At 38.1% G+C, this 24527-nt stretch overlaps 4 protein-coding genes across 5 annotated transcripts; all 4 read left to right on the top strand.

Annotated features, from left to right (window-relative positions):
- Positions 1–926: 926 nt before the first annotated feature.
- On the top strand, positions 927–4733 carry LOC126802315 (alpha-soluble NSF attachment protein 2). The gene is made up of 9 exons (XM_050529926.1): positions 927–1141; positions 1668–1717; positions 1808–1880; positions 2231–2310; positions 2785–2936; positions 3829–3988; positions 4067–4114; positions 4333–4413; positions 4496–4733. The coding sequence occupies exons 1-9, from the start codon at positions 997–999 to the stop codon at positions 4574–4576; spliced, it is 870 nt and encodes a 289-aa protein (XP_050385883.1). The 5' UTR covers positions 927–996; the 3' UTR covers positions 4577–4733.
- Positions 4734–5527: 794 nt separating this feature from the next.
- On the top strand, positions 5528–8176 carry LOC126802306 (uncharacterized). Its single transcript, XM_050529916.1, has 2 exons — positions 5528–5646; positions 6017–8176. The coding sequence occupies exon 2, from the start codon at positions 6177–6179 to the stop codon at positions 7851–7853; it is 1677 nt and encodes a 558-aa protein (XP_050385873.1). The 5' UTR covers positions 5528–5646; positions 6017–6176; the 3' UTR covers positions 7854–8176.
- A 6054-nt stretch (positions 8177–14230) lies between these two features.
- On the top strand, positions 14231–15139 carry LOC126802324 (wound-induced protein 1). The gene has a single exon (XM_050529937.1). The coding sequence runs from the start codon at positions 14493–14495 to the stop codon at positions 14826–14828; it is 336 nt and encodes a 111-aa protein (XP_050385894.1). The 5' UTR covers positions 14231–14492; the 3' UTR covers positions 14829–15139.
- A 6597-nt stretch (positions 15140–21736) lies between these two features.
- On the top strand, positions 21737–24232 carry LOC126802321 (uncharacterized). Of its 2 annotated transcripts, XM_050529935.1 has the most exons (4): positions 21737–22190; positions 22511–22580; positions 23234–23326; positions 23969–24232. In XM_050529935.1, exons 1-3 carry the CDS (start codon positions 21849–21851, stop codon positions 23284–23286), a joined length of 465 nt encoding a protein of 154 aa, XP_050385892.1. In that variant the 5' UTR covers positions 21737–21848; the 3' UTR covers positions 23287–23326; positions 23969–24232. The 2 variants fall into 2 exon arrangements, with proteins under 2 accessions (XP_050385892.1, XP_050385890.1); XM_050529933.1 differs by lacking the exon at positions 23969–24232 and having other exon boundaries at positions 23234–23444.
- The last annotated feature ends 295 nt before the right edge of the window (positions 24233–24527 follow it).

The raw sequence follows: 24527 nt of genomic DNA, 5'->3' as shown, positions 1-24527 counted from the left end.
GGAAATAAATAATTTGAAACTATTTTTGCATCAAAGTATGGTTATGATAGTAGAAGTCTTTCTTGTCTTAGCATTGTAGAAAATAATCAAAATACATTTGTAGAGCATCATAATATAAAGGAAGTTTCTAACTAGATTTGAGTACTAGCACTCACATGTCATTTTAGGCATTGTTTACCATTAATTTGATAATTTGTGTTGATTACAATTATATATATTTGATAGCACATAATTAAATTTAAAAACAAGAAAAACAAAAATAAAAACTAAAAGAGAAAATAAAAAAAGTCATAAGAAAAGAAAGAAAGAAAAATCTGATTTGAATTGGGGGTGTTTTAGACATTTTAACGGCTTAACGAAATTCTTTGACGGTCAACTAACTGAATGAACAAAACTGTTAAAAATAATAATTAAAGGATATACATATTAAATTTGAAAGTAGAAAGACAAAACAGTTTTTACACCTAACGTATAAGTCACAAGTATTTAATCCTTGAATAAAACATTAACTGATGGGTTTGAGTGTAGATCGAGATGAAGAAGTTGTCAAATTCAAATTCGACACAAAAACTTTGATATCAATTATTCATGCAAGTTTTAGGTATCTATTAATGCGAATATTGAAAGCTATCGATACAATCATGCATTGAGTGACGTTGGATTAATGCTTTTATACATAAGTAGAAGAAGTTAAATCTGTTTGATTCTCTATAACAGAAAAATCATCTCAACCATATTCACACAACTGTGATCAAACACAACTTCTGACTGGCATGGTGACAAAAGAGAGAATAATAGTTCATAGTTGAGCAGTTGACAAATCCTTATGGGCCTTAACTTAAACAACCTTGGGCCTTTGGAGGATATAAAGCCCGCTTTGCTTGACTTAGCCGCGTCACCCGTCCTCACATAAATCTCAAGCTCTTCAAGACTTGTTTTCTTCCTTCCATTCCACTCAAACCCTTTCATTTCTTTCGGTCAAAAATCCAAAACCAAATGGCCGATCAGATTGCAAAGGCTGAAGATTTCGAACGCAAAGCGGAGAAGAAGCTCAGCGGTTGGGGCCTCTTCAGCTCCAAATACGAAGACGCCGCCGAACTCTTCGATAAAGCCGCCAATTCTTACAAGCTCGCCAAATCCTGTGAGTTTTTCTCTCTCTCTCTAACATCTTCGATTTCGCTCCGATTGTTTTGATTCTCCGGTTTTCTGTATTGGTTTGGTTTTGCGGTAAAGTTTTGGTAGGGATTTAACGAAGGATCGGCGATCTAGGAGTTTCTTTGCGTTTGATATTTTGTGTGATTGAATCGAATCACTATTGGATTTAGTCGTGTTTGAATCTTGGAAGATATTAGTGTTTATTGAGGATCTGTTAATTATGTTAAGTATGAATTTTCAACTTAATTGATGGTTTAGGGTTTGATTTTGGACTAATTGTGTAAAATTAGCGTAATTATAAGTTAATGATGTTCCAGAGTTGCGTTAAGAGATTGGAAATTGCTTTAAAGAAGTACAAAATATTGTCGAAAAATTAAGAGTTTTTGTATGAGATGGTAGAAAGCCAACATGTATCGGTCCGTATGCTCATTTATTTGGAAGTAATGCTTTTGCTTATTCTGTGAAATGCGCCGTTTTTATTGCATTCTGATCTTTATGATATGGTGTTTCAGTTAACAAAGCTGGGGAAACATATGTGAAGTTGGCAAACTGTCACTTGAAGGTTGGTGCTTTTGGTGTTTCACACTCGGGGATTCTTTATTTGTTGTATAATGCTTTGAACAAAAGATGATGATGATACTTTTCCATGTAGACTGAAAGCAAACATGAAGCTGCCACAGCTTATGTTGATGCCGCGCATTGCTACAAGAAAACATCTTTTGATGGTATGTTATTTTACATCTTACATGTGTGGCTTTGGCTCACAGATCATACAGAAAAAAAAATCAATTAGTCAGTGAGGAAGGGGTTCTTTGCATTTCAGCACTCCAGACAGAGATAGTCTCATGAATTGAGCTATAATTTGTGTTCTTGGTTATTTAACGTACCTAAAATCAAGTTTTTTAGGTTTAAATTACAAAATTTGTTGTACTTAGCTGGTACTTAGCCTTCTTGGAATAGACAGGAGCCATTTCTATCTGCATTTGAATTCTTAATTTTCTGTTCTTCTATTATTTCTACCTATCTATACATAGGGTAGTCTGTAATCATACATATTGATTCTTGTATCCTGCAGAGGCCATTTCTTGCCTAGAGCAGGGTGTAAATTTGCTATGTGATATTGGAAGGCTGAATATGGCTGCAAGATACTATAAGGTACTTTCTTTTCCTGCTAACCTGTTGCCGCATGGAGGATCCTCCTAGGCCAAGGATTTAGGGGCATACTTTAGTGTGATTTTATTGAAGTGAACATACGTAGACTACCCTCCACCTGTTTAGGTTCTGTCACAAGCCTACTCTCCCAGGATTAAAATGCTTGCATTGATCTGGGACACCTATGAGAGTATGAGTGATACGATAAGAGGAACTGGTCTTGGAAGTAGACAAATGTAAAATAGGAGGTAATATTATAAGGAGTTGAAATGTTAGACTATATTCTTAAGGTGTATAAAAGAAAAACGGAAGATGCAAATTAAGTGACCAAAACATTATGTAATCTGATAATGGTTCTAGTGTTCGTTGCTTTCTTCTTGATTCTAGATGTTTCTGCAGTCCACTCTGTAGCCTAAATGCAATAAGAAAAAGTTATAGTTGTTCTGTAACATGGGGATATGTTTTTTCTCCAATCAGGAAATTGCCGAGTTATATGAAGAGCAACAAAAGACTGAGAAGGCTATTGACTTCTATGAAAGAGCAGCTGACTTTTTCCAAAATGAAGAAGTTACGACTTCTGCCAACCAGTGCAAGCAGAAAGTTGCTCATCATGCTGCTCTGATTGAACAGTAAGTCGTCTACATTTTACTAATATATTGGGAGTCAAAAGTTATTTTTTGGTTCATGATATGGAATCCTACATAATTTGCAGTAAGTTCTAGTGGAGAATACCATTTTTTGTCTGGCTGGTGAATCTATACTAAGAATATGCCTACCTGATCTTCTTGTGACTGCTATTTGTACTGTACTTCATTAATATTTGCAACTGATTGTGATCAGAAAGCTTAGCAACATTATTGTTCTTATATGCAACTATTTGTATGATATGACATCGCCCTTGCACAACCTTGCATAAGATTCAAATGCATCATTTTTACCTGCAGTACTTTAGGGACACTTTATAATGTGTATCAGTGTCATTCAAATTTACTTCTGCAGTTATGTGGTTCAGCTTGGTTTTGGATGTCAATATATGTAATTATAGCCTTCTTGAAACTTTGATATTATATGCATGACTTTTTTGTTTTCATTTGACACGGCTGGTTCATTGAAAACTATTAGAAATGGGTAGGAATTATATGGTTGCAAAGAATTGCCTCAGGTGTTTTGTTGCCTGAAATTTCCTTCCAACTAGCAAAGGTTGCATCAAACTAAACAATAAGATGAATGACATGGTAATCAGCATCCAGAATGCATGCAACCAGATTGGACCTTCCTTCATTGAATAACTTCAGTTTATTTTATAATCATTCTGATTGCAGAATTTTTTTTTTGTGGATTCTTGGCTTCTCTAGTTTAATGTGCTTTATATTGTCAAACCCATTATGGTGAATAATGGATCTACTAGATGTTAATTATTAATTTGGTTTGTTGTGAGACGTATTTAGAGGTGATTGCTTCTTATCAATGTACATATTGCTGAATGACTGATTAAAATAATCAAATATTATTATTCTGCAGATATCCCAAGTCTATTCAAATATATGAGGAAATTGCACGTCACTCACTCAACAACAACTTGCTGAAGTATGGGGTCAAAGGACATCTCCTTAATGCTGGCATATGCCAACTCTGCAAAGGAGATCCTGTTGCAATCGGCAATGCATTAGAGAAATACGAGGTTTTAAATTTGCGATTTGCAATTTTCATGTTGCCCCTTTATCTTTCAGAAAAATTACATGGTTATTGTATTCTACAGGAACTGGATCCAACTTTCTCAGGAACAAGGGAGTATAGATTTTTAAAGGTGAGTTGCTTTTATATTGGAAGCAGTTCGTTTTTGGATTATTTTGTTTGCAAGTAGTAATTTTGATCTCTGATCAAAGGATAACTTGCGGCCTTTTATTCTTTGTTCGAACGTGTCTTGTACTCATGTATATCCAGTCTTGAACTCTCCGTAGCCTACAAGAATTTGGTTTGTTAACTGCCAACAGGTTCTAACTTGAGCTTTGTGCTTGATGACAGGATATTGCTGCTGCACTTGACGAAGAAGATGTTGCTAAGTTCACTGATGTGGTGAAAGAATTTGACAGCATGACCCCACTGGTACACATCTCTTCAAATATAATCATAATGTTTTTCTTTCATTATAAACCAATTTAATTTTGTTGCGTGAAATTCCGTGTAGGATTCTTGGAAGACCACGCTACTGCTGAGAGTGAAGGAGAAGCTGAAAGCCAAGGAGTTGGAGGAAGATGATCTGACCTAAACTAATAGTAGTACAAGATGTTGTGTGGTCCTGTTATTGGGTTTCGAAGATTCGATTTCATTGCACTGGATTTGTAATTTAATTGCATTTCTTTTGACGATGTGTATTACTGTAGTAAGTTTGGTATCTAATCAGAGTGGGTGTGCACTTATATTGAGTTTCTTTGTGTGATAATCAGATAATGTATGGGGTCTTTCTTTTCAATTCCTCGTTTGGTGCTTGAGTAAACTTTCCCACAAGTAAACTTGTTATGCATACAAGTTCCCGTGGCAATGAAGATCTGAAAGATAACAGAAGGTGATAAGTGCATCTGAAATGGTGATTTTGCTTCCCCTGTTCAATTCATTCTTTATGTTCTACATATGATCTTGTGGTGACCAAAGCAAAACACTTTGAATTCTCCTTGATTGTTTCGTAATGCTACTTAGTACTTAACTACTTACCCTTCTAATGTGTTGGAAGGCTCTCCGATTCCGGTAATCTGGCTGAATAATCCTAAGATTAACAGTTTCTCCATGATTAGATGGAACTCCACGTTGAGTATGATATACATTCTTGTAGATATTTTTCTTGGGTCGAATTATTGCACACTATATCAAGATGATCTTTCGGGCAATTCAAGTATTCAACCATTCATTATGGTGGTACATCATCCTCAAGAATTATAATGGAAATCATTACGATGACGAAGATGTAGTTAGTTGGGAGATGAATAATTGAGGAGAGCAATTTGAGCCTATTCTATTTGATAATCCAAAGAGAGAATACGATTCCTCCTATAATTGAGAAGACACAGTCCACACGCGGCAAAAAGGTTGATTAAACCCCTTAATGCATTATTAACCAGCGCGAAAAGTCGAGCCCCACTCATGTTTTCTTTTAAACGACGCCGCTTCGTGGTTGCTAATCTTCAAAACGACGACGTACAGCGGTACAGGGGTTTCCTTCGTACGGAAATGACAGCCACTTAAAACGCTTTGTTTGACCTCCCACCTTTTGTAACTTGCAGCCTTCAATGAGAGCTTGTTGTTGTTCTGCTCTGTCTATCATGCCCCTCCACCGTTCTTAAGGTACATCCAAAGCTTTGTTCTACATGCTCTCATTTCTTCATTGATAAAGGTTCCATTTGTTTGCTTTGTTCATGTAGTTTTTGCTTGAATGGTTGAATTGTGTGCCTGTTTTTTTTTGTTCTGGGTAGAGTTGTTATGATTTTTCGGTCAAATCTGTTGTTTTAGTTTCTGGGTTACTAGCAATTGTTTGTGTGACCACTCTTGTTGATGAAAGTTTGGTTCTTTATAATCAGTTTCTGTTGTTCACTGTGGCAATTTATCTGAACTGGGTCTAATTCTTGGTATCTGTATTTGGGATTTGAGTGTTGGTTGATTTGTGATTTGGGTTTGCTTCTTGAGTTTGAATTCTATCTGTTTATTTTGCTTGTAGATTCCTTGCTTCAGTTATATTCCAGAGGGGCACTTTTCATCTGTTTATGCTTGAGATTCCGTGTAACCCTCTTCATTGGGAATATTGGAGAAAGGTGCACACTGCGAGGTTGATGTCACAGTTTTGATATTGATTGTCGGTTTTTGTCTTGATTTTGAGAATGGTTTCGACTGGTAATGGGAAGCAAAAAGAGGAAATTGAAGGCTCTAATGGTGGTGGAGTGGAGGCTCCAGTTCCGTTTGACAACATTTCAGTGTCTAAAAGGAATTTATTAAGTGAGGAAAATCCGAGGAGGTTCCATGATGCTATTTCTGATAGGGTGAAGTTTCTGAAATATGGTTCGGCGTCTGCTAGCGTTAAGCGGTTAGCACTGGATAGAGATGAGATTTCACGCTCGGTGGCTTCGTCGAGTGGACATGGTTTCAAAGAAAGGATCAATGGGGTCTTTTCGAAGAAAATTGATTGGCCTTCGCTCATGAAAATGAGCAAAGAGTGGATCAGAGATCCAATGAACATGGCTCTTTTTCTGTGGATTGCATGTGTTGCTGTTTCAGGTGCAATTTTGTTTCTTGTCATGACTGGAATGTTGAACCATGCACTACCAAAGAAGTCCCAGAGAAATGCATGGTTTGAGGTGAATAATCAAATTCTCAATGCACTTTTTACTCTTATGTGTTTGTATATGCATCCAAAGCGGTTTTACGACCTAGTACTTCTCTGTAGATGGAAACCAGAAGACATTTCCAAACTTAGAAAGATATACTGTAAACATGGGACTTATAAGCCACATGAATGGGCACACATGATGGTTGTTGTTGTTCTGCTCCATGTGAATTGCTTTGCACAATATGCACTATGTGGTTTAAACTTGGGTTACAAGAGATCTGATCGACCAGCCATAGGAGTTGGAATATGTGTAACATTTGCAATTGGTGCACCTGCATTTGCTGGTATTTACAACATTGTCAGCCCCCTTGGGAAGGATTATGATTCCGATATTGATGAGGAAGCACAAATTCAGCTTAGCGCTGATGAAGTAGCTGAAAATTTAAGGTTTAAACAATTAGAGAGAATGTATTCTTTTGCATCCAGAGATGAACATCGAATTGTTGAGACTACCCCAAAATGGAATGGAGGTATACTGGATATTTGGGATGACATTTCTCTTGCATATGCTGCACTGTTCTGTAACTTTTGTGTATTTGGGTGGAATATGGACAGACTTGGCTTTGGGAACATGTATGTTCATATAATGACATTTATGCTATTTTGCATGGCTCCTTTCTGGATCTTTAATTTGGCTGCTGTTAATATTGACAATGAGACTGTTCGGGAGTCTCTTGCAGTTACTGGCATTATTCTCTGTGTCTTTGGTTTGCTCTATGGTGGCTTCTGGAGGATCCAAATGAGAAATAGATTCAATTTGCCTTCTTATAACTTCTGTTTTGGTAAACCAGCAATGTCTGACTGCGCATTGTGGCTTTTCTGTTGTTGGTGTTCTCTTGCTCAGGAAGTGAGGACGGGGAATGCCTATGACATAGTGGAGGATAAGTTTTGTAGAAAAGGAACGGATATTGAGAGCCAGCTACCAATGTCACCCTTGCCCCGTGAAGATGGAGTGGGGGAACCTAGGTCTGGTCCAAGTTCTCCTTTGGGGAACTACTCGAGCCCAACTAAGACCAGCATGATTGGTTCTCCAAGTCCCAGCAGATTTTCAAAAGGACTATATAGTCCAGATAGGGCACTTTCCTCGGTCCAAGAAGAATCGCATCCAACAGGTAAGGATAGAACTATGGCCGCACCTACACCCTCATTGATACAAAGAGAAGCCACATAGCACCACTGGGCATAAGATTACATCTATGTTTTGTATATGAAATCCTTAGATTAGTTTGTAAAATTTTCAGGAATCTTTTGTGTGCTGAGATGCATCCTTGTTTTTTTCTTTTGAAATGTTTCATCAATAGTTAAGACACGATGATTAATAGTTAAATTGTACTTTGTTCGTGAAGAAATATCTGCTTAGATATTCCTGCATTAGCAATCTTTTCTGATTTTTATTGTTCATTTTCTTTCTTTTGTTGTTCTTGTCTGACTTAGAACTCTTAAAGATAGGTACCTTCACCTAGCATTCTTTCCGTACCATCAGAGCAATACTATTGCATTCGACCAATTAGTTAGCCTGCTTATAGATATGTAACTTTTGCATTGTTTCTGTTGGGTTAGTTATGAAGTATGTTAGAATAACATATAGCTTAATCGAATGACATAAAGTAATACAGTTCAAAGACAGCTGACTATTTCATGCCAAAGATCAGTAGCATCTGTTCTTGTTTTCCATGGACCATAATCATACAGATGGTTAATCATAGAATTGAAAAGCTTAGACTTTCTTATTAGATGTGCTGATAAATTTAGGAAGGATACTAAATGCAAAGTTGCTTTTAAGCGGTGTGATAGCAATGTTTACCGCCCTGCTTAGTGTGGTAAATCGCTCTATAAACTTTACCATTCTTTCCCTATTTACGGATTTTTATGTTTCCTCTTTCCAATCTAGTTTTCTGTCACAGACGATTTGTACATAATACGTGAACTGTAGATAGATTGGTTGGATTTTTTGGCATGCCTACGCAAGTCGGTCTTTCCCTTGACAAGTTATACCTAATATATTAATTTGTTAGTTTATGAGATTTTTTTATTCGGTTCAACTATATAGTCAGTGGCTCTTGACTGCAAGTATTTAAGAACTTTCATTTGTTAATGGTACCAACCTGGACTAGTAAATTTCATCCTTTTGGTGTCTAACAGATCACGCAACCAATTTTAAACAATTAACAGATAATTGTGGTGTCCCTGACATTAAGGCTTGAAAATTATTGAAAAATCTTTACCGTTAGAACGCGTTCTTGTTTCTTCTACCATGAGAAACCAGATTTTTGTCTGCAGTTTTAATTCTGATTCTTTTTTGTACAGTTTACATTGCTCATTTGCTTTTTAAAATAAGAACTCATTTGTCTCATTATTTCCAAGTAATCAAGGGTCAAGGCAACCAATACATATCTACTCAATACTCAAGTATATCTCTCTAGTTTTGAGGATTTAACATATAAACACTTTTGGTTTCTCCAAAATTTCAAGATGACTTCCTTCAAAGAGAAAGTGGACCTTTTCAAAGCATGGATCAGACAGCCATTAAAGATACTTCATCTTCTGTGGTTCATCTGTGTTTGTGCTTCATTAATCTCTATGCTTCTTCTCCTAAGCGGATTGTTGAAACACAAACTAGTAATCAAGTCCGAGCACGATTTATGGTTCGAAGTAAATGTCCAAATTATCAATTTACTTCTCACCATACTGTGTTTGTACCACCATCCAAGGTGGTGCCACCACCTCTTTCTTCTGTGCAGATGGAGACCGGAAGATGTTTCAAAGCTTCGAAGGTTTTACTGCGAAAATGGGAAAGAGAAGCCGCATGAACAGGCACATAAGATGCTCATTGTATTTCTGTTCCAAGTAATCTATTTTTCCCAATATGTTGTTTGTGGTCTACACTTTCGTTACAGTATATCTACACGACCTCTCGACGCAATTGGAATGAGTGTATTGATCATAATTAGTACAGCTACACTTGCTGTTCTATACAAAACTTCTGACCCCTTGCAAAAGAAGGATCCTTATTCCGGCATGGATGTGGAAGCGCCGGCTGTGAAGGCCTAAATGTTTCAGACATCCGATGATCCCAAGCATAGCACATTGATATACAAAGTGACTTCTTTTCCCCAACACAAAAGTCATTTCTTCGTCTGTAATTAACCCTGTTCTCTAATATCTGCTAGTTTTAAGGAAACAATTGCTCATTTCTCGTTTATTCTTCCAGTAAACTGTTGTTTGACATGGGATGATTTATTCTTAATTTGCAGCATGTTCAGTTTCACAAATTGATAAGGTCCATGGTTCAGTAAGTTCACCCTGAAAAGAACAAAACCTTATCCCAATTAACTTGGTATTTAGGGTTCAATTTAAACTCTCGATTCACCCAAAGGTTCATCTTCCTATCAATTATCAAAGCGCAACTTTGCAATTTCGATCACGATGTTAACACCACCCGTAATACACGATAAATTAAAACAGTCTCCAGTGTCATTTTTAAATCCGGCACGTACCTTATGTTTTCTATGTTTCCCGATGGAATGAGCGATATGCACAATTTGACAATATGAACTAGTAAGATCTTATATCAACATCATCGATCATCTCTTACTGTGAAATTACATCGGAATATCATATAACGTCAGTCCTACAATATATGCTTCTGGGCATCATATCCTATATATATACTCATCTGATAGCATATTATACGTGAATACGTTGGAATAGTATATATCGGGAGAAACAAATTGAAGAATTAGACTGGTTGTACGTATGACATATTTCAATTGCCTAGTGTAAGGGGATATTCGAATTAATTGCCAAAGACTCGACATATGACATCTTTCGAGTCACATGTATATTGTACTTAAAAAAAAAAGCCGAACACATAAGAGCATCTCCAATGAAAATATTTTTTGATTTTGACAAATTCAAAATATAACATGTGACTTAGCGGTGTCAATTTTGACATAATTTCACTCCAATGGATATGTTATATTTCAAGTTCATTTATAGTATTTTTGTATTTAAAAAAGTTATTTGTTCATACTTCCCCCAATTCATACTCCTCAGGCTCCAACCTTCTTTCTTATATTCGTATCTTCTACCCTTCTCACCTACAGCATATCAGGAAACTCTCTCTCTCTCTCTCTCTCTCTCCAAAAATTGCAGATTGAAACCCATGTCATGATTTATGCGATAAAATTCAAGCCAACTTGTGAATATACCCTGTAAAACCCAGCCAAACAAAACATAATAATCTCACCCAGATCTTCTAGGATTCTAGAAATTTCTTCTAATTTAGTAAATGAACAGAAGATTGTGAGTGGAGAAAGTGCGATTTTGAAGGAGATGATAAGAAGATCGATTTGATTGTGGAAAAAGACAATGGATTCAATAGCTTCTGTATGGAGAGGGAGAGGGACAGGAAGAAGAATTTGACAGTGTTTTGAGCCCTGTCAAATTTGACAGTGCGAGCTCTAATATCAAATCCACCTAGGAGCACGTAGGATTTGACACTTCCACTGTAATTGAGCTGCTCTGCCATTTTTTTTCCATTTTTCCTCCATCCTGTCATTTGACAGAACCACTGGAGATGGCCCTAGAGATTCGACTGGTTAGGTACGTATCTGCCTAGCTACTAGATCCGAATCAATGACCACTAATGCAACCCTAAACTCACCACAATCCAACCTATTTACAATGTTCATGTGAATATTGCCAAGTTAATTAGGTCATTTACCCAATTTTGAATCCGTATTATTATAAGAATCTACAAATTGATGCCGTTCCGGGGGAAAAAGTGACCAGACTAATATCTCAATCCACTTGATATATAATTGCACAACTAGTGCCAGTTCTTGTCACTTACCATGATACTTTGGAAAATATTAGAGTGGGATAGGACGTGGCATATCCATTATGGGAATGAACGAGTTAATCTGACCTAAACAACTTGGCACACTGTACTCTTAAACCTAAAACCTGTTGTTTTCGAGGTGATGATCGAGAGAGCGAGTACAGGACAGCCATGAAACCAGTCCTTCATGTCTGGTGGCCGGTAAACCATGAACTACTCTTGCTAGCTGTCTGATTAGGATGCCATGGTACACAATGAGTGAATTGCACCATCAGATGGTGTGAGTCCAGTCGAGTATTTTTGTACTATATATATATGGGGGCTGCCCTTTTGCTAAGAAGAACACAAAAATAATTTGTCTTCGATTATTCCCCTGAAAGCGACTCTATTTTGATAGTCCGATGGGCAAACAGATCAGTGGTTTGCTGTGCTGCACATACACATCGTGAGTCAACTGTCAAACCCTAATCTAGTCTAAGATCAAAATGCTGTTTCGGGGTTTCTGTAATAGAGCTAGCTTAGTACGTATGTACATAATGCATGTAACGTAAATGATGAGATCAAGGGCGGATCTACGGCTAAGCATGGGATGCTTGAGCATCTCTCAACAACTTGAAAAAAAAAACAAAAACTAGTATTAATTAAATTTGTTTTTTAATGTTGGCTCTACTGAAGCATTCTCACACTGAATCCGTACCACTACTCAATAACCTTCTCACTTTCTCAGCTTAATTATTCTAATATTTTTCTTCCTCAACTGATTACCTCAATCTCTCAAATCCCTAATTCTCCCGATTGAACCATCTCTGCCAAAACCACTAGTTTTGATGCGCCCTCCACGGCTCCACCTCCGTCGGTTGCCGGCCTGTGTCAACAATGAGGCTAGTTTACAAAAATTATTGGGAGGGATGTGATGATGTGAGGGACTAAGGGACGAATTACTCAATTGAGGATTACTTGCTGGAAATTGTTGCCGTTGGGTAACCTAGGTTTGTCTAAGGTTTATTTTAATTTCTCGTTCTCCTTGAATGCTTGATGTATCTATCAATCTATGATTCATTGTTTTTGGAATACTAGGTTATTATTAATCAATTTATATTGTGAAAAAAATGTTGAATCTATAGAAAATGAAGAGAAGAAGAGGTTATAGGTCATTAGAGACTGGAAAGTTTAAGAAATCGCATAATTAGATTTATTTAGTTTAAGTTCTTATACTTATGCATTTGAGGTGTTAAACCCATTATATTTCCCTTACTATGTATCAATTTGACTTTCAAATTTTAAAAGAAAAAATTCAACCAAAGAATAAATTCAAAGCATCCCCTATAGTAATTCAGGATCTGATGAAGATTTTCTCTGATCATTACACACAGCCTGCTTGGTTCAACTAGTTGCCTATGAAGACTACTGCTATACGCCTATACTCCATGTTCATAAATACGCCATCCAGAATTGGTTCAGTGACATCAAACTCTGAATCCTTCAATGGAGAATCATGATCAAGTTTAGTTCCACCTGTGAAGAAAAGCACTTTCGTATTGCTGTGACTAGATAGTCCATATCAGCAACTACCTAAAATGAAAAAGGGAATACCTTCCTTCTATTTGCCCATGACGCCACCAATTTGTGGACCATATAAATATTATCAACGTGCATGGGTTTCCATCAGGTTCCACTTTTGCAATCCTCGCTTTCAAGTTAACCAGGTTATTCCTTGCTTCATTTCCAGAAGGGGCTACACATACCTACTTTTGTAAAGTTGAAAAATCGATCGGCTTCAGTTTACAACCACCTCTTTCGACCCTTAATTTGATATCAGATTTCATCTTTACTCAATGTCTAGTTTAAGTGAATCATATGTAATTGCAAAGATTGTGATCGAGGACCATAGTTAAATAATTTTCCACCGACCCTTTGACATAAGATCGAGTAAAGCCCCTTTGAAACCCTTGAAAGATCTCAAGTGGTATATTATTTGTTTGAGAACCTCTCAATCCTAGAACCAAGGGTTAAAAGACTTAAAACTTAAACTATCATTAACACAGTAAGAATATATCGACAAATAAACAATCATACATGTATAGATTCCAATCGTGTTTTCATATCAAAGTCAAACTCGTTTCATTAGATTTAACATATGGGTTTAATAAACGTCATAACTTTCACCACGAATTAGAAGCATACGATTATAGAATTAGAAGCATTACTGCATAAAGTAGTAACATATGGTTAAAGGCTAGTGACCGCCACCGGCCAAAAAAGTAGTGGCTACTGGCTACTGACCACGAAGCCATTAGCGTAAAGTAATTAGACTGACTCTAATCCTACTTAGCAACTAAGCTAAAATCAGAAACACACTGATTAAGGTGTTTAATTGTGAGGTCGACTTCGTCAAATTTAGTTGGCTCGATTCCCTCACTCTCCGTGTCCTCCTTCACTTCACACTCTTCGCAGTTCCCACCTTCCTCGCACCCACCAAAATTTTCGGATACGGCACCGCACCCCTACACGTACCCTCCACCACCAAACCACTCGCTATACGCCACGTCACCTTCACACGCCTTCTCCAAAATTCAACCGCCTCTCATTGGTCGGCTAGATCGACAAAGACGCAAAAACGGCCGTAGAGAATTCCAAACCCATCATCCTCATCACCCATCCACCTGGCCTATAAAATCCACCCTCATCTGCAACGCAAAAACCCCAACTCCTTCTTCTTCTTCGTTCTTCACCACATTCATCTTCATCTTCCCCATTACAAACCCACCTATTTGCTCAGCACACCCGCCTCGTGGGCTTAGGCTAGAACTGGCGTTATCTCAGGCAACCGACTCCGACTCCAGCAATCACCGGCTGGTTCTGACCCTCTATGAGGCCCTGAGCTCCCGTGACGTGGCCACCGTCCACACCATCGTCGCCGCCGACCTCGAGTGGTGGTTTCATGGTCCCCCGACCCACCAGTTCTTGATGCGCATGCTCACCGGTAAAAACGACGCGTCGTTTGAGTTTAAGCCTCAGTCTATCTGCTCCGTCGGGCCAGTAGTCCTAGTGGAGGGCTGTGATCAGGTGCAGGAAATCTTCTGGGTGCACGCCTGGACTGTCAAGGATGGGATAATCACCCAGGTTAGGGAGTACTTCAACACTTCCCTCACCGTCACCCGCCTCGGGAACTCTGCCGCCAAATCTGCGCCGTCCAAGTTTGCGAAATCGGCGTCCGAGATTACCTCGTACCACTGCCCCTCCGTCTGGGAGAGCTCCAACCGGGTCGGGAAGTCGGTTCCGGGTCTGGTCCTCGCCATCTAAAGCCCCCTCCAGATCTATTTGGCGTGGTTCTTAATTTATTTCAATATTATTATAAATAAGTGGGGATTACGTGTTGTGATCTGAGTGGTTTCTGCGAATGGGCTGAGGCTACTCGGATAACGGCGACGTAAGACCCGTTAGGAGTTTGTTTGGTTTCGGGTTGTTGTCTTTTAGTTTGGTTTGGTTGTGTTTGTTTTTCTGTGTGTGCTGGTGTTGGTGGAACCATGGGGTCGAGGGCCTTCTGGTCATATCCTGACGCCTCTATGTTTGGAGAATACCATTATGCAATAAGAACGTGTGTTTTCGATAAACATTGGTGTTTAGTATTCGCAAGACCTTGGGGCAAAGTTCATTTGAATCATTTCCGTAAGAGTGCTTGATTTGTTTCACGTTTTGTTGAAACTTAAAAAGGGAGCCTATTCCACATAGGGCTCGTCAACGGGCCGGGCTCGGCCCGGCCCGGCCCATGAGTGACGGGCCCGGGCCGGGCCTTAATAAATTTAAATAAGTGGCGGGCCGGGCCGGGCCGGGTATTTTTAAAAATACGAAGATCCAAGCCCGCCCACCTAAGGCGGGCCTTGCGGGCTTTTGCGGGCCGGGCCTTGCGGGCTTTTACGGGCCGGGCCTTACGGGCTTGTATTAGAAAAATAATATAATACTCTAATTTAAGGGTTTGAAACAATAAAAGAATTGTTAGAAAACATTCTAAAACAAAAGTCACAAATAAATTCTGGTTTCGAAATATTATCGATCGACACCAATAGATGTGATTGATATATATATTTAGGGACCGTGTAAAAATTTCATCCAATTCGGACCTCGTTTAACCGTCGAAATTTTCGGTCAACAAAAAAAAGTGGCGTTTTCACATAATAAAATCTCATTGACCGGGGCTTTGTCAAATAGATTTCTTCAGTTCGACCACGCACGATAGGTAACAAAAATTAGGTGATTTTAAATATGTAAACAAATTTCCACATTCACATCTTGGTAATTGGTCCTCCCTTAGGGCATATTAGTGTTGTTTTTAGTTTACCGGAAATTCAGACGGTTAAACGAGGTCCGAATTGCATGAAATTTTAAAATGATCATTAAATATATATATTGATCACATCGGATGGTGTCGATCGATTCCGAGAAGTTTCCTTCATATAGTCGCTTCATAATGTGATAGTTTTATTATAAACCTAATATAAGGTTATAATACATTAGTGGACACTTCGGCGATCGACAACTCAAATTCAAAATATGGTCGATCGACACCAATAGATGTGATTGGTATATATATTTAGGGACCGTGTAAAAATTTCATCCAATTCGGACCTCGTTTAACCGTCGGAATTTTCGGTCAACAAAAAAAAGTGGCGTTTTCACATAATAAAATCTCATTGACCGGGGCTTTGTCAAATAGATTTCTTCAGTTCGACCACGCACGATAGGTAACAAAAATTAGGTGATTTCAAATATGTAAACAAATTTCCACATTCACATCTTGGTAATTGGTCCTCCCTTAGGGCATGTTAGTGTTGTTTTTGGTTTACCGGAAATTCCGACGGTTAAACGAGGTCCGAATTGCATGAAATTTTAAAATGATCATTAAATATATATATTGATCACATCGGATGATGTCGATCGATTCCAATAAGTTTCCTTCATATAGTCGCTTCATAATGTGATAGTTTTATTATAAACCGAATATAAGGTTATAATACATTAGTGGACACTTCGGCGATCGACAACTCAAATTCAAAATATGGTCGATCGACACCAGTAGATGTGATCGGTATATATATTTAGGGAACCCGTAAAAATTTCGTCCGTTTTGGACATGGTTTGACCGTTCGTACCAACGGTCAACTAAAAAAGAGGCGTTTTGACATATTTAAACCTCATTGACCGGGGCTTTGCCAAATAGATTTCTTCAGTTCGACCGCGCACGATATGTAATAAAAATTAGGTGATTTCAAATATGTAAACAAATTTATACATTCGCATCTTGGTAATTGGTCCCCCCTTAGGGCATGTTAGTGTTGTTTTTTGTTTACCGGAAATTTTGACGGTTAAACGAGGTCCGAATTGCATGAAATTTTAAAATGATCATTAAATATATATATTGATCACATCGGATGGTGTCGATCGATTCCGAGAAGTTTCCTTCATATAGTCGCTTCATAATGTGATAGTTTTATTATAAACCTAATATAAGGTTATAATACATTAGTGGACACTTCGGCGATCGACAACTCAAATTCAAAATATGGTCGATCGACACCAGTAGATGTGATCGGTATATATATTTAGGGAACCCGTAAAAATTTCGTCCGTTTTGGACATGGTTTGACCGTTCGTACCAACGGTCAACTAAAAAAGAGGCGTTTTGACATATTTAAACCTCATTGACCGGGGCTTTGCCAAATAGATTTCTTCAGTTCGACCGCGCACGATAGGTAATAAAAATTAGGTGATTTTAAATATGTAAACAAATTTATATATTCACATCTTGGTAATTGGTCTCCCCTTAAGGCATATTAGTGTTGTTTTTTGTTTACCGGAAATTTTGACGGTTAAACGAGGTCCGAATTGCATGAATTTTTAAAATGATCATTAAATATATATATGGATCACATCGGATGGTGTTGATCGATTCCGACAAGTTTCTTTCATAGAGTTGCTTCATAATGCGTTAGTTTTAATATAAACCTAATATAAAGGGTATGATACATTAGTTGACGCTTCGACGATCAATAACTCTAGTTCGAAATAAGGTCGATCGACACCAGTAGATGTGATCGGTATATATATTTAGGGAACCCGTAAAAATTTCGTCCGTTTTGGATATTGTTTGACCGTCCGTACCTACGGTTAACAAAGAAAAAGGCGTTTTGACATATTAAAATCTTCTTTGACCGGGGCTTTGCCAAATTGGTTTCCTTGGTGCGACCACACATAATCGGTGACAAAAATTAGGTGATTTCAGATATGCAAACGACTTTTTGTGTTCGCATTTTGGTAATGGGTCTTCTCTTATGACATATTAGTGTTGTTTTCGGTTTACCGGAAATTCCGACGGTCAAACGAGTTCCGAATTGGATGAAATTTTTACAGGGTCACTAAATATATATACTGATCATATCTACTGGTGTCGATCGATCCCAAGAAGTTTCTTTAATATAGTTGCTTCATAATGCAATAGTTTTATTTTAAACCTAATAAAATATGTATGTATAATATTTTATTATTTGGCGGGCTTTTACGGGCCGGGCCTTGCGGGCTTTTGGCGGGCCGGGTCTCACGGGCCTTGCGGGCTTTCACACCTCTAATTTAAGCCCGGCCCTCTACCCACGGAAGCGGGCTTTGGCGGGCTTTCTCGCGGGCCGGGCCGGGTAAAAGCCCGTCGGGCTTGCGGGCCTCCGCGGACTTTTCGGGTCCGCGGGCTAAATGATGAGGCCTAATTCCACACACGTATTGTTGAGACCTCGAACTCCATCTCTTTTTGAGTTCAATCTAACTACAAATTTTCATTTTCAGCCATCGGATTTAATTTCGAAATCTGAGTTAACCAGCCTAGTTCTTCCATTTCTCTGTATTACTTTTTCTAAACCCTCACTGGCCTGACTTAACAGCAACTAATATCGAAGTTAACAAGTTGTCCACGTGTATAAAATAGACGGTTTAGATTTACCGGTATGCGTGCTCCTAGGTGCGCTGAATCGGTTTCCCTTAAAAACCTTTCCTTTTTTTCCTCCTAGAAGACAAATTAGACAATCGATTTGATAAACGATATCGACATCCTGGTTGGACCAGAAAATTCAGCCTAATTTCAACCAAAAAAGAAAGAAAAAAGAACTCTAACACTCGATATCCGTGTACAAGTCTCATCAAAAAGGACGAAAAGCTCTCTCATCTCCATCAATATTCTGGAAATCTGGAATAGATCAATAAAAATCGTTGAATTCCCCAGAAAGAGCTCTGGCTATCATAAAATGCAACTTAACAGTCAACAGTCAAGACTGTCAGTCTGGCACTCATTTTCTCAAGTGGTAATTTTGACTACTTGACGATCATGATAAAAAAATGAACGAGCAGATAAATTATGGTTCAATTTCCAGAGGTCTGGGATTGTTCGAGGGAAACTTGGATGGCATGCAGGGACAATGAAACACATGAGATCGTTCAATCTGATCATGTCGGACCACATGCAAAAACGTGTTCATCATGCCCTAATTGGTGGGTTCTCATCACCTCATGTTCGCCCGATTGCTTATAATCGGGCAATCGGGTCCCGGGAGCCTAATAATGTTTGTTGTTCTGTTTCGGAATGATATATAACCCAACTCAAATGGATTAAGAAATTCGTTTATCACATCTCATATTGTCACCGACCTCGAACTCTATCGACCACGTTGATGAATATTGTTTGATGCCTTAAAAAAAGCCAAGCATATACTTTCATGCACCATATTGGAGACATTCGATCGGATCAGCAACGTTTGGATAGTTTAAAGATTAGTAGGTGGTGATGGTCATGGTCATGCATCCAAGCCTCTTGCAAGAGCTAGCTAGCCATGCAATATTTAATAACCTAATTTCCAACTCGATAAGATTATTCCGTCTATTCGGCTATTTGAATTGTGTGTTTAGTGATCCATTACGGAAGTGATCGGATAGTTTACTTGAAAACTCATAAATTATCTAGTAGAAAATGATGCATTTTTAATACGATAATGTTTAAAGAAAATCTGTATGCATGTTGTACGTTTATCCTGTCATTGTCCCATTCATTTTATTATTGTGAGGTACGAATGGGTCATGGGTGAGAAATCCTAAATTACCAAGTTACTGATAAAATTATAAAACGAGTAAAGCTAATTAGCTATTTATCTCTTGAAAACAAATTGGAAAAAAAGAAGTTTATATACGCTGAAATGGTTATCAGGTTTAGTTCTAGAGCATGTTACCCTATTTGCATGGGACTAACTAAGGTTTTGAAGAACTTTGTAAATTGAACAGATCCAATATACCTATATTCCTAGTGAGTGGCCGTAAGGTGGATTCGCACCTCGTTCCGAGCCTTTTAGGCATCAAACACTTGAATGAGGATCTGGATTTTTGAATATTGGAATAAAATCTTCAACAGATTCCTTGAATTATACGTATATATTGTACATATAATTCTCAGCAATATAGAAAGAAATTCGATAAATTTTGAAAAGCAAACTCTTTCTCAATTGCACCGACAGAGATGGTCCATGGCCCCATACATACCCAAGGGAAACTCATCTAAGCTATTATGGATTCCCCAATATTTCCTAGTGGTTTAAGAATACTTTGCACTAGCTAGCTATTTGCAGTTCATGCGTGGAGAATAGTCGACTGACACTGATATGATCGAGATGCGCTGGAATTAATTCAAAAGAGAAAGAGATATTGATAGTGTTAGGGGTGTGCTGATAATCTATGCTCCTATTACATAAAGACTACTTCAGTTCGTCAACAATTTATAGATGTTCAGTGACCAATCGATTATGAAATTGATTGATAGGTTAGTTTAAACTGATTAGAGTTGAAACCTCATCTCATCAGTAGAAATTCGTTTGTTAATATCTGATAAAAATCTATCGCATGAAAAAACCATGATAAAGTATATCTATATATGTCTACTTCAAATTTTGTTAGTGATTAGTCTTATATATCTTGGATCGTGGATATCACGATCATTATTTTCTTAATCAAAGTTTCCACATGTTTACTATTTTCAATCATTTCATTGCTCATAATCTCATGAGTATTGTAATGAGAAATTAACCAGTTGTTGCAAGTTTCTAGCTTAATCATTATCGTGCAGCCTTCTACCTCTTTGCATATCGATAACAACAGACCTTTCGCTGTGGAGATATTCTTCTTTATTCTATATCAAATTACACGATGCCCTAATTCTTACATGCATCTTACGTGGAGTTAGCAGAAGCACGTTACGTATCAATCAACATGTTAATTAGTAGATAACACCGTACAAATCAACACGTTACGTATCGCGTGCATTTAACTTCGGTGCATATATCTGATTTTCAGGTAGTATATCTGGGTTTCTGAATCAACCAAAAAAAAAATCTGGGTTTCTGAAGTTCCACTCTACCAGTCCACTAGTTGCTAATATATAATTATGTATCTTCCGTATGTAGATTATAACAAGCAGCACAGCATGTACCAAAAAGTCGTTAATTAAGTTAATGCGTGTGACGACCTTGATTCGGCTTTGTGCAAGTTAAGGTCCAATTATGCTTTAGGACGACAAAGGAACTTCTAAATAGCTTTGATTTTGTCCACATTTCGGTATACGAGAGCTGTTAATTATGGCTTAAGTTAAGCATATTTTCTCTTCTAATGACGAAAGAAACTAATACGGAGAAATATTCAAGCTTAAAACTCAGCCTTCTACGAAAGGCACAGTTAGATAAGAAATTTGACTTAGCACCTTAAAGAGAAGGAATATTATTCCCACGGTTAAGAAGTGGCTGATGGATAAAAACAGAGCGTCATCTACATTTCTGCGGAGACTATTCCATAATAGCACAAATTTTACAAAGATTACATAATGCTCGTTCGATTAAAGCAACTATTTCCCCAAAAACTAATTCCAAGCCCGATTGCTGTGATAAATAAACCAAGACACAATCCTCCTAGTTCGTACAACACCATTTTTGGTGGTTTATGCAATAAAAATGAGACTCTTGTTAAACACATCTGTTTGGGTTAACAAAGAAAAGTGGGTTTAGCTTTCAATAGAACCAGGCCTTTAAACCAGGCCCAGCAAAAAGAGAGAGACCAACATCATACGCACGAGCTTCGCACGTGTCATTATATAGTCTCTCCAATCCAAACAGCTCACCAAACCCCCCCAAAAAAAAATGAAAAAAGAATGAAGGTGGTTTAAGAACATGAAGATCCCAGAAACGCAGCCTCTAAAATCTATGAAAACCAGATAACAAATCCAATCCAAAAAAGATTCCAACTTTTAAAATGGGAAAGTCCCTACCTTCCTCGACCCGGCTCCAAGAGTTGACCCGAATCATCGCCTCCGACAAATTCTCCCGCCCCAAACGCCCCACCCAGCGCTGGGTTTCGCCGCCGCAGACCGCGAAAACGGGTAACAGTCTTCGGGTCGACCCGGAACGGGCCAGTCTGAAGATGGAGAGCTCCGAAGATCAGGGCCGGGTCCCGCTGGCCCGGGTCGTCTCGGACTGCGCCAAGCGGTGGTTTCAGGACACGCTTAAGGAGGCCAAGGGCGGCGACACCGCAATGCAGGTGTTGGTGGGGCAGATGTATCACAGTGGATATGGTGTTCAGAAAAACCCTGAAAAGGTCCATTTTTGAATTTGGTTTAGCTTCAAGTTCATTTCTTTTCTTCATTTTGTTTATGGGGCCTGTTTGGTTTTAGCTCAGTTCTTTTGTTATTTTCATATAGGAAGTTGAGTGCTTATTGATTATGATATATTAGTTTAGAAAATGTGAGTCTAAAAGTGTGTGGTTCAGTTCAATGAAGCATTTGATAGTTTTAGCCTTTTTTATTCTTTGTGAGCAATGAGACCGTGAGCTATTGTGTTTAGGATGTCATCTTTGCTTGTTCTGAAATTGTGAGCTGTGCATTCTGAATGATGGTAGTGGTTTATTTTGTTTCGTAGGGACATGCTTGGATCAGTAGAGCTTCAAGAAGTCGAAGAGCGGCTTGGAAAGTAAGCGAGAAGCAACCAGGTAAACTCTATCTCGAAATCTTGTTGGAGAGGAGAGATCTCTCACATCTAAGAAGTGACAAAGAAAATAAAACTTATAAGTGGGTGGGTAATAACCAATTGTACCGAGGCCTTTTGTGTTTAAAACCCAACACATGTGAGGTGGCTAAGTTGGGACAGTATCGGTACAGTTGGTCCACGGGCCACGCTTGTCGCTGTTTAACATGGTATCAGAGCGGGTCCCTCTCCAGTCGCGCCTCCAATCTTTCGTGGGCCCGAATTGGGTGCCACTTTGTCATGTCATCGGAAGATTTCCGATTGGATGACCACTAAGTGTCGTTGGTTACTGGACCTTAGTTTATTTCATTCCAGTATGTGGGATGTTAATCTGTCACGTGCAGACCTAAAAATTAGGTTGCACGTGAGGGGGTGTGTTGGAGAGGAAAGATCCAACATCTAAGAAGTGACAAAGAAAATAAAACTTATAAGTGGGTGGATAATAACCAATTGTACCGAGGCATTTTGAGTTTAAAACCCAACACCTGTGAGGTGGCTAAGTTGAGACAGTATCGGTACAGTTGGTCCACGGGCTACGCTTGTCGCTATTTAACAAATCTCTGATTATATCATTGGTGTGTGGCATGTTCTAATTGAACTTTTTTTGGCGATTGTTAGGTTACCACGCAAGTGATTCTGACTCGGATGAATTGGAAGATGTCGCAAAGTAAAAGCAGATGCACTTTCATTTTGGAATGTTTACTTATAGAGGTTGGGTTGATTTTCTTTCGTTCCTACTGTCTTTGAAGAAGCATTGTGGTTTGATTTTGATGTGTATCTCGCATAACTCACCAATAAAAGAATTGATTTCTACCCTTACTTTGCATAAGCAAGTTTTTTTTTTTGGTTATCTGAAATTATGCATATAATGCAACACGCAAGTGAATAAGTTCTGATTCTATAATGTCAAATTGAGTGTTGCACTTTTATTATAGCTGTACAAGAACTTAGTAGTGGGCTAACATGAAGCCTTTGTGTAGGGATATCATATTCTGGTCCTTAGATTTTAGCTGCTAGAGATATTAAATGAAAGGAATTTGTAAATATATCTGCATGTGTAGTAGATTTGTCATTAACAATTCTTATTAGAATAAAACTCGACAGCAAAGCAGAGCAGAGCAGTGCAGATCGTTCTGCTATTCAAATAAATCACAGATCATATCAGGTAAAATAATGTAATATTGGTTTTGAGATCACTGGATATCTGCTCCGGATGAACTTTACTGTTGACAAAGGACTGTTTTGGTCACCCAAAAAAGTGCATTATCTAGGTTGTACAGTGTTGGTTTACCTCCATGTACCAAAGCATAAAGAGCTGTCAGCCTGCTTAAATCATGTTATGATTACTTGCAGATGAAAAGAATGTCCATAAATTTCAGTAAGTGTGTCATTTGCCAGCAGAAATTTCCTGTCTGTACCTTCTTGGAACACAGAGGATGACTCTTTGGGATCTGTTATGAGCAAATGATTACTAATATGATGGTCACTGTATTGCTACCTGCAAACTGCTTTTGCATCCACCTCAACCTATTGGCCCCTTTCAATATGCTTCAACTATTAGCTTAAATCATGAAAAATGTACTTTCTTAGGAGATCACTGCTATGTTAATGATCATGAAAAATTTGTGTAAAATGGGATCCGCATGAAAGATGATCTTATGGGACCTGAACTTAAAATATATTTCTAGTGACACGTGTGTGTATATATTTCTAGTAGACTATTACCTGTTAACTAAGATGTTTTGGTAGCAAGTAATCACCCTGAGCGTTCATGAGACTGTTTTGATCTTTTGTTACCGGAATAAGTGATCAAGAATGTATGCATTTAAAACTACAATTTTGGTTATACCTTAAGAGGATATTGGTGAGATAATAATAACTTTCGATTTTGGCTAAAGAATTGTCACATAGT

This window comes from Argentina anserina, chromosome 7, assembly GCF_933775445.1.
Source record: "Argentina anserina chromosome 7, drPotAnse1.1, whole genome shotgun sequence".
Taxonomy (NCBI): domain Eukaryota; kingdom Viridiplantae; phylum Streptophyta; class Magnoliopsida; order Rosales; family Rosaceae; genus Argentina; species Argentina anserina.
Note: the sequence above shows the minus strand (reverse complement) of the source record. Positions and strands in the feature narration are given on the sequence as shown.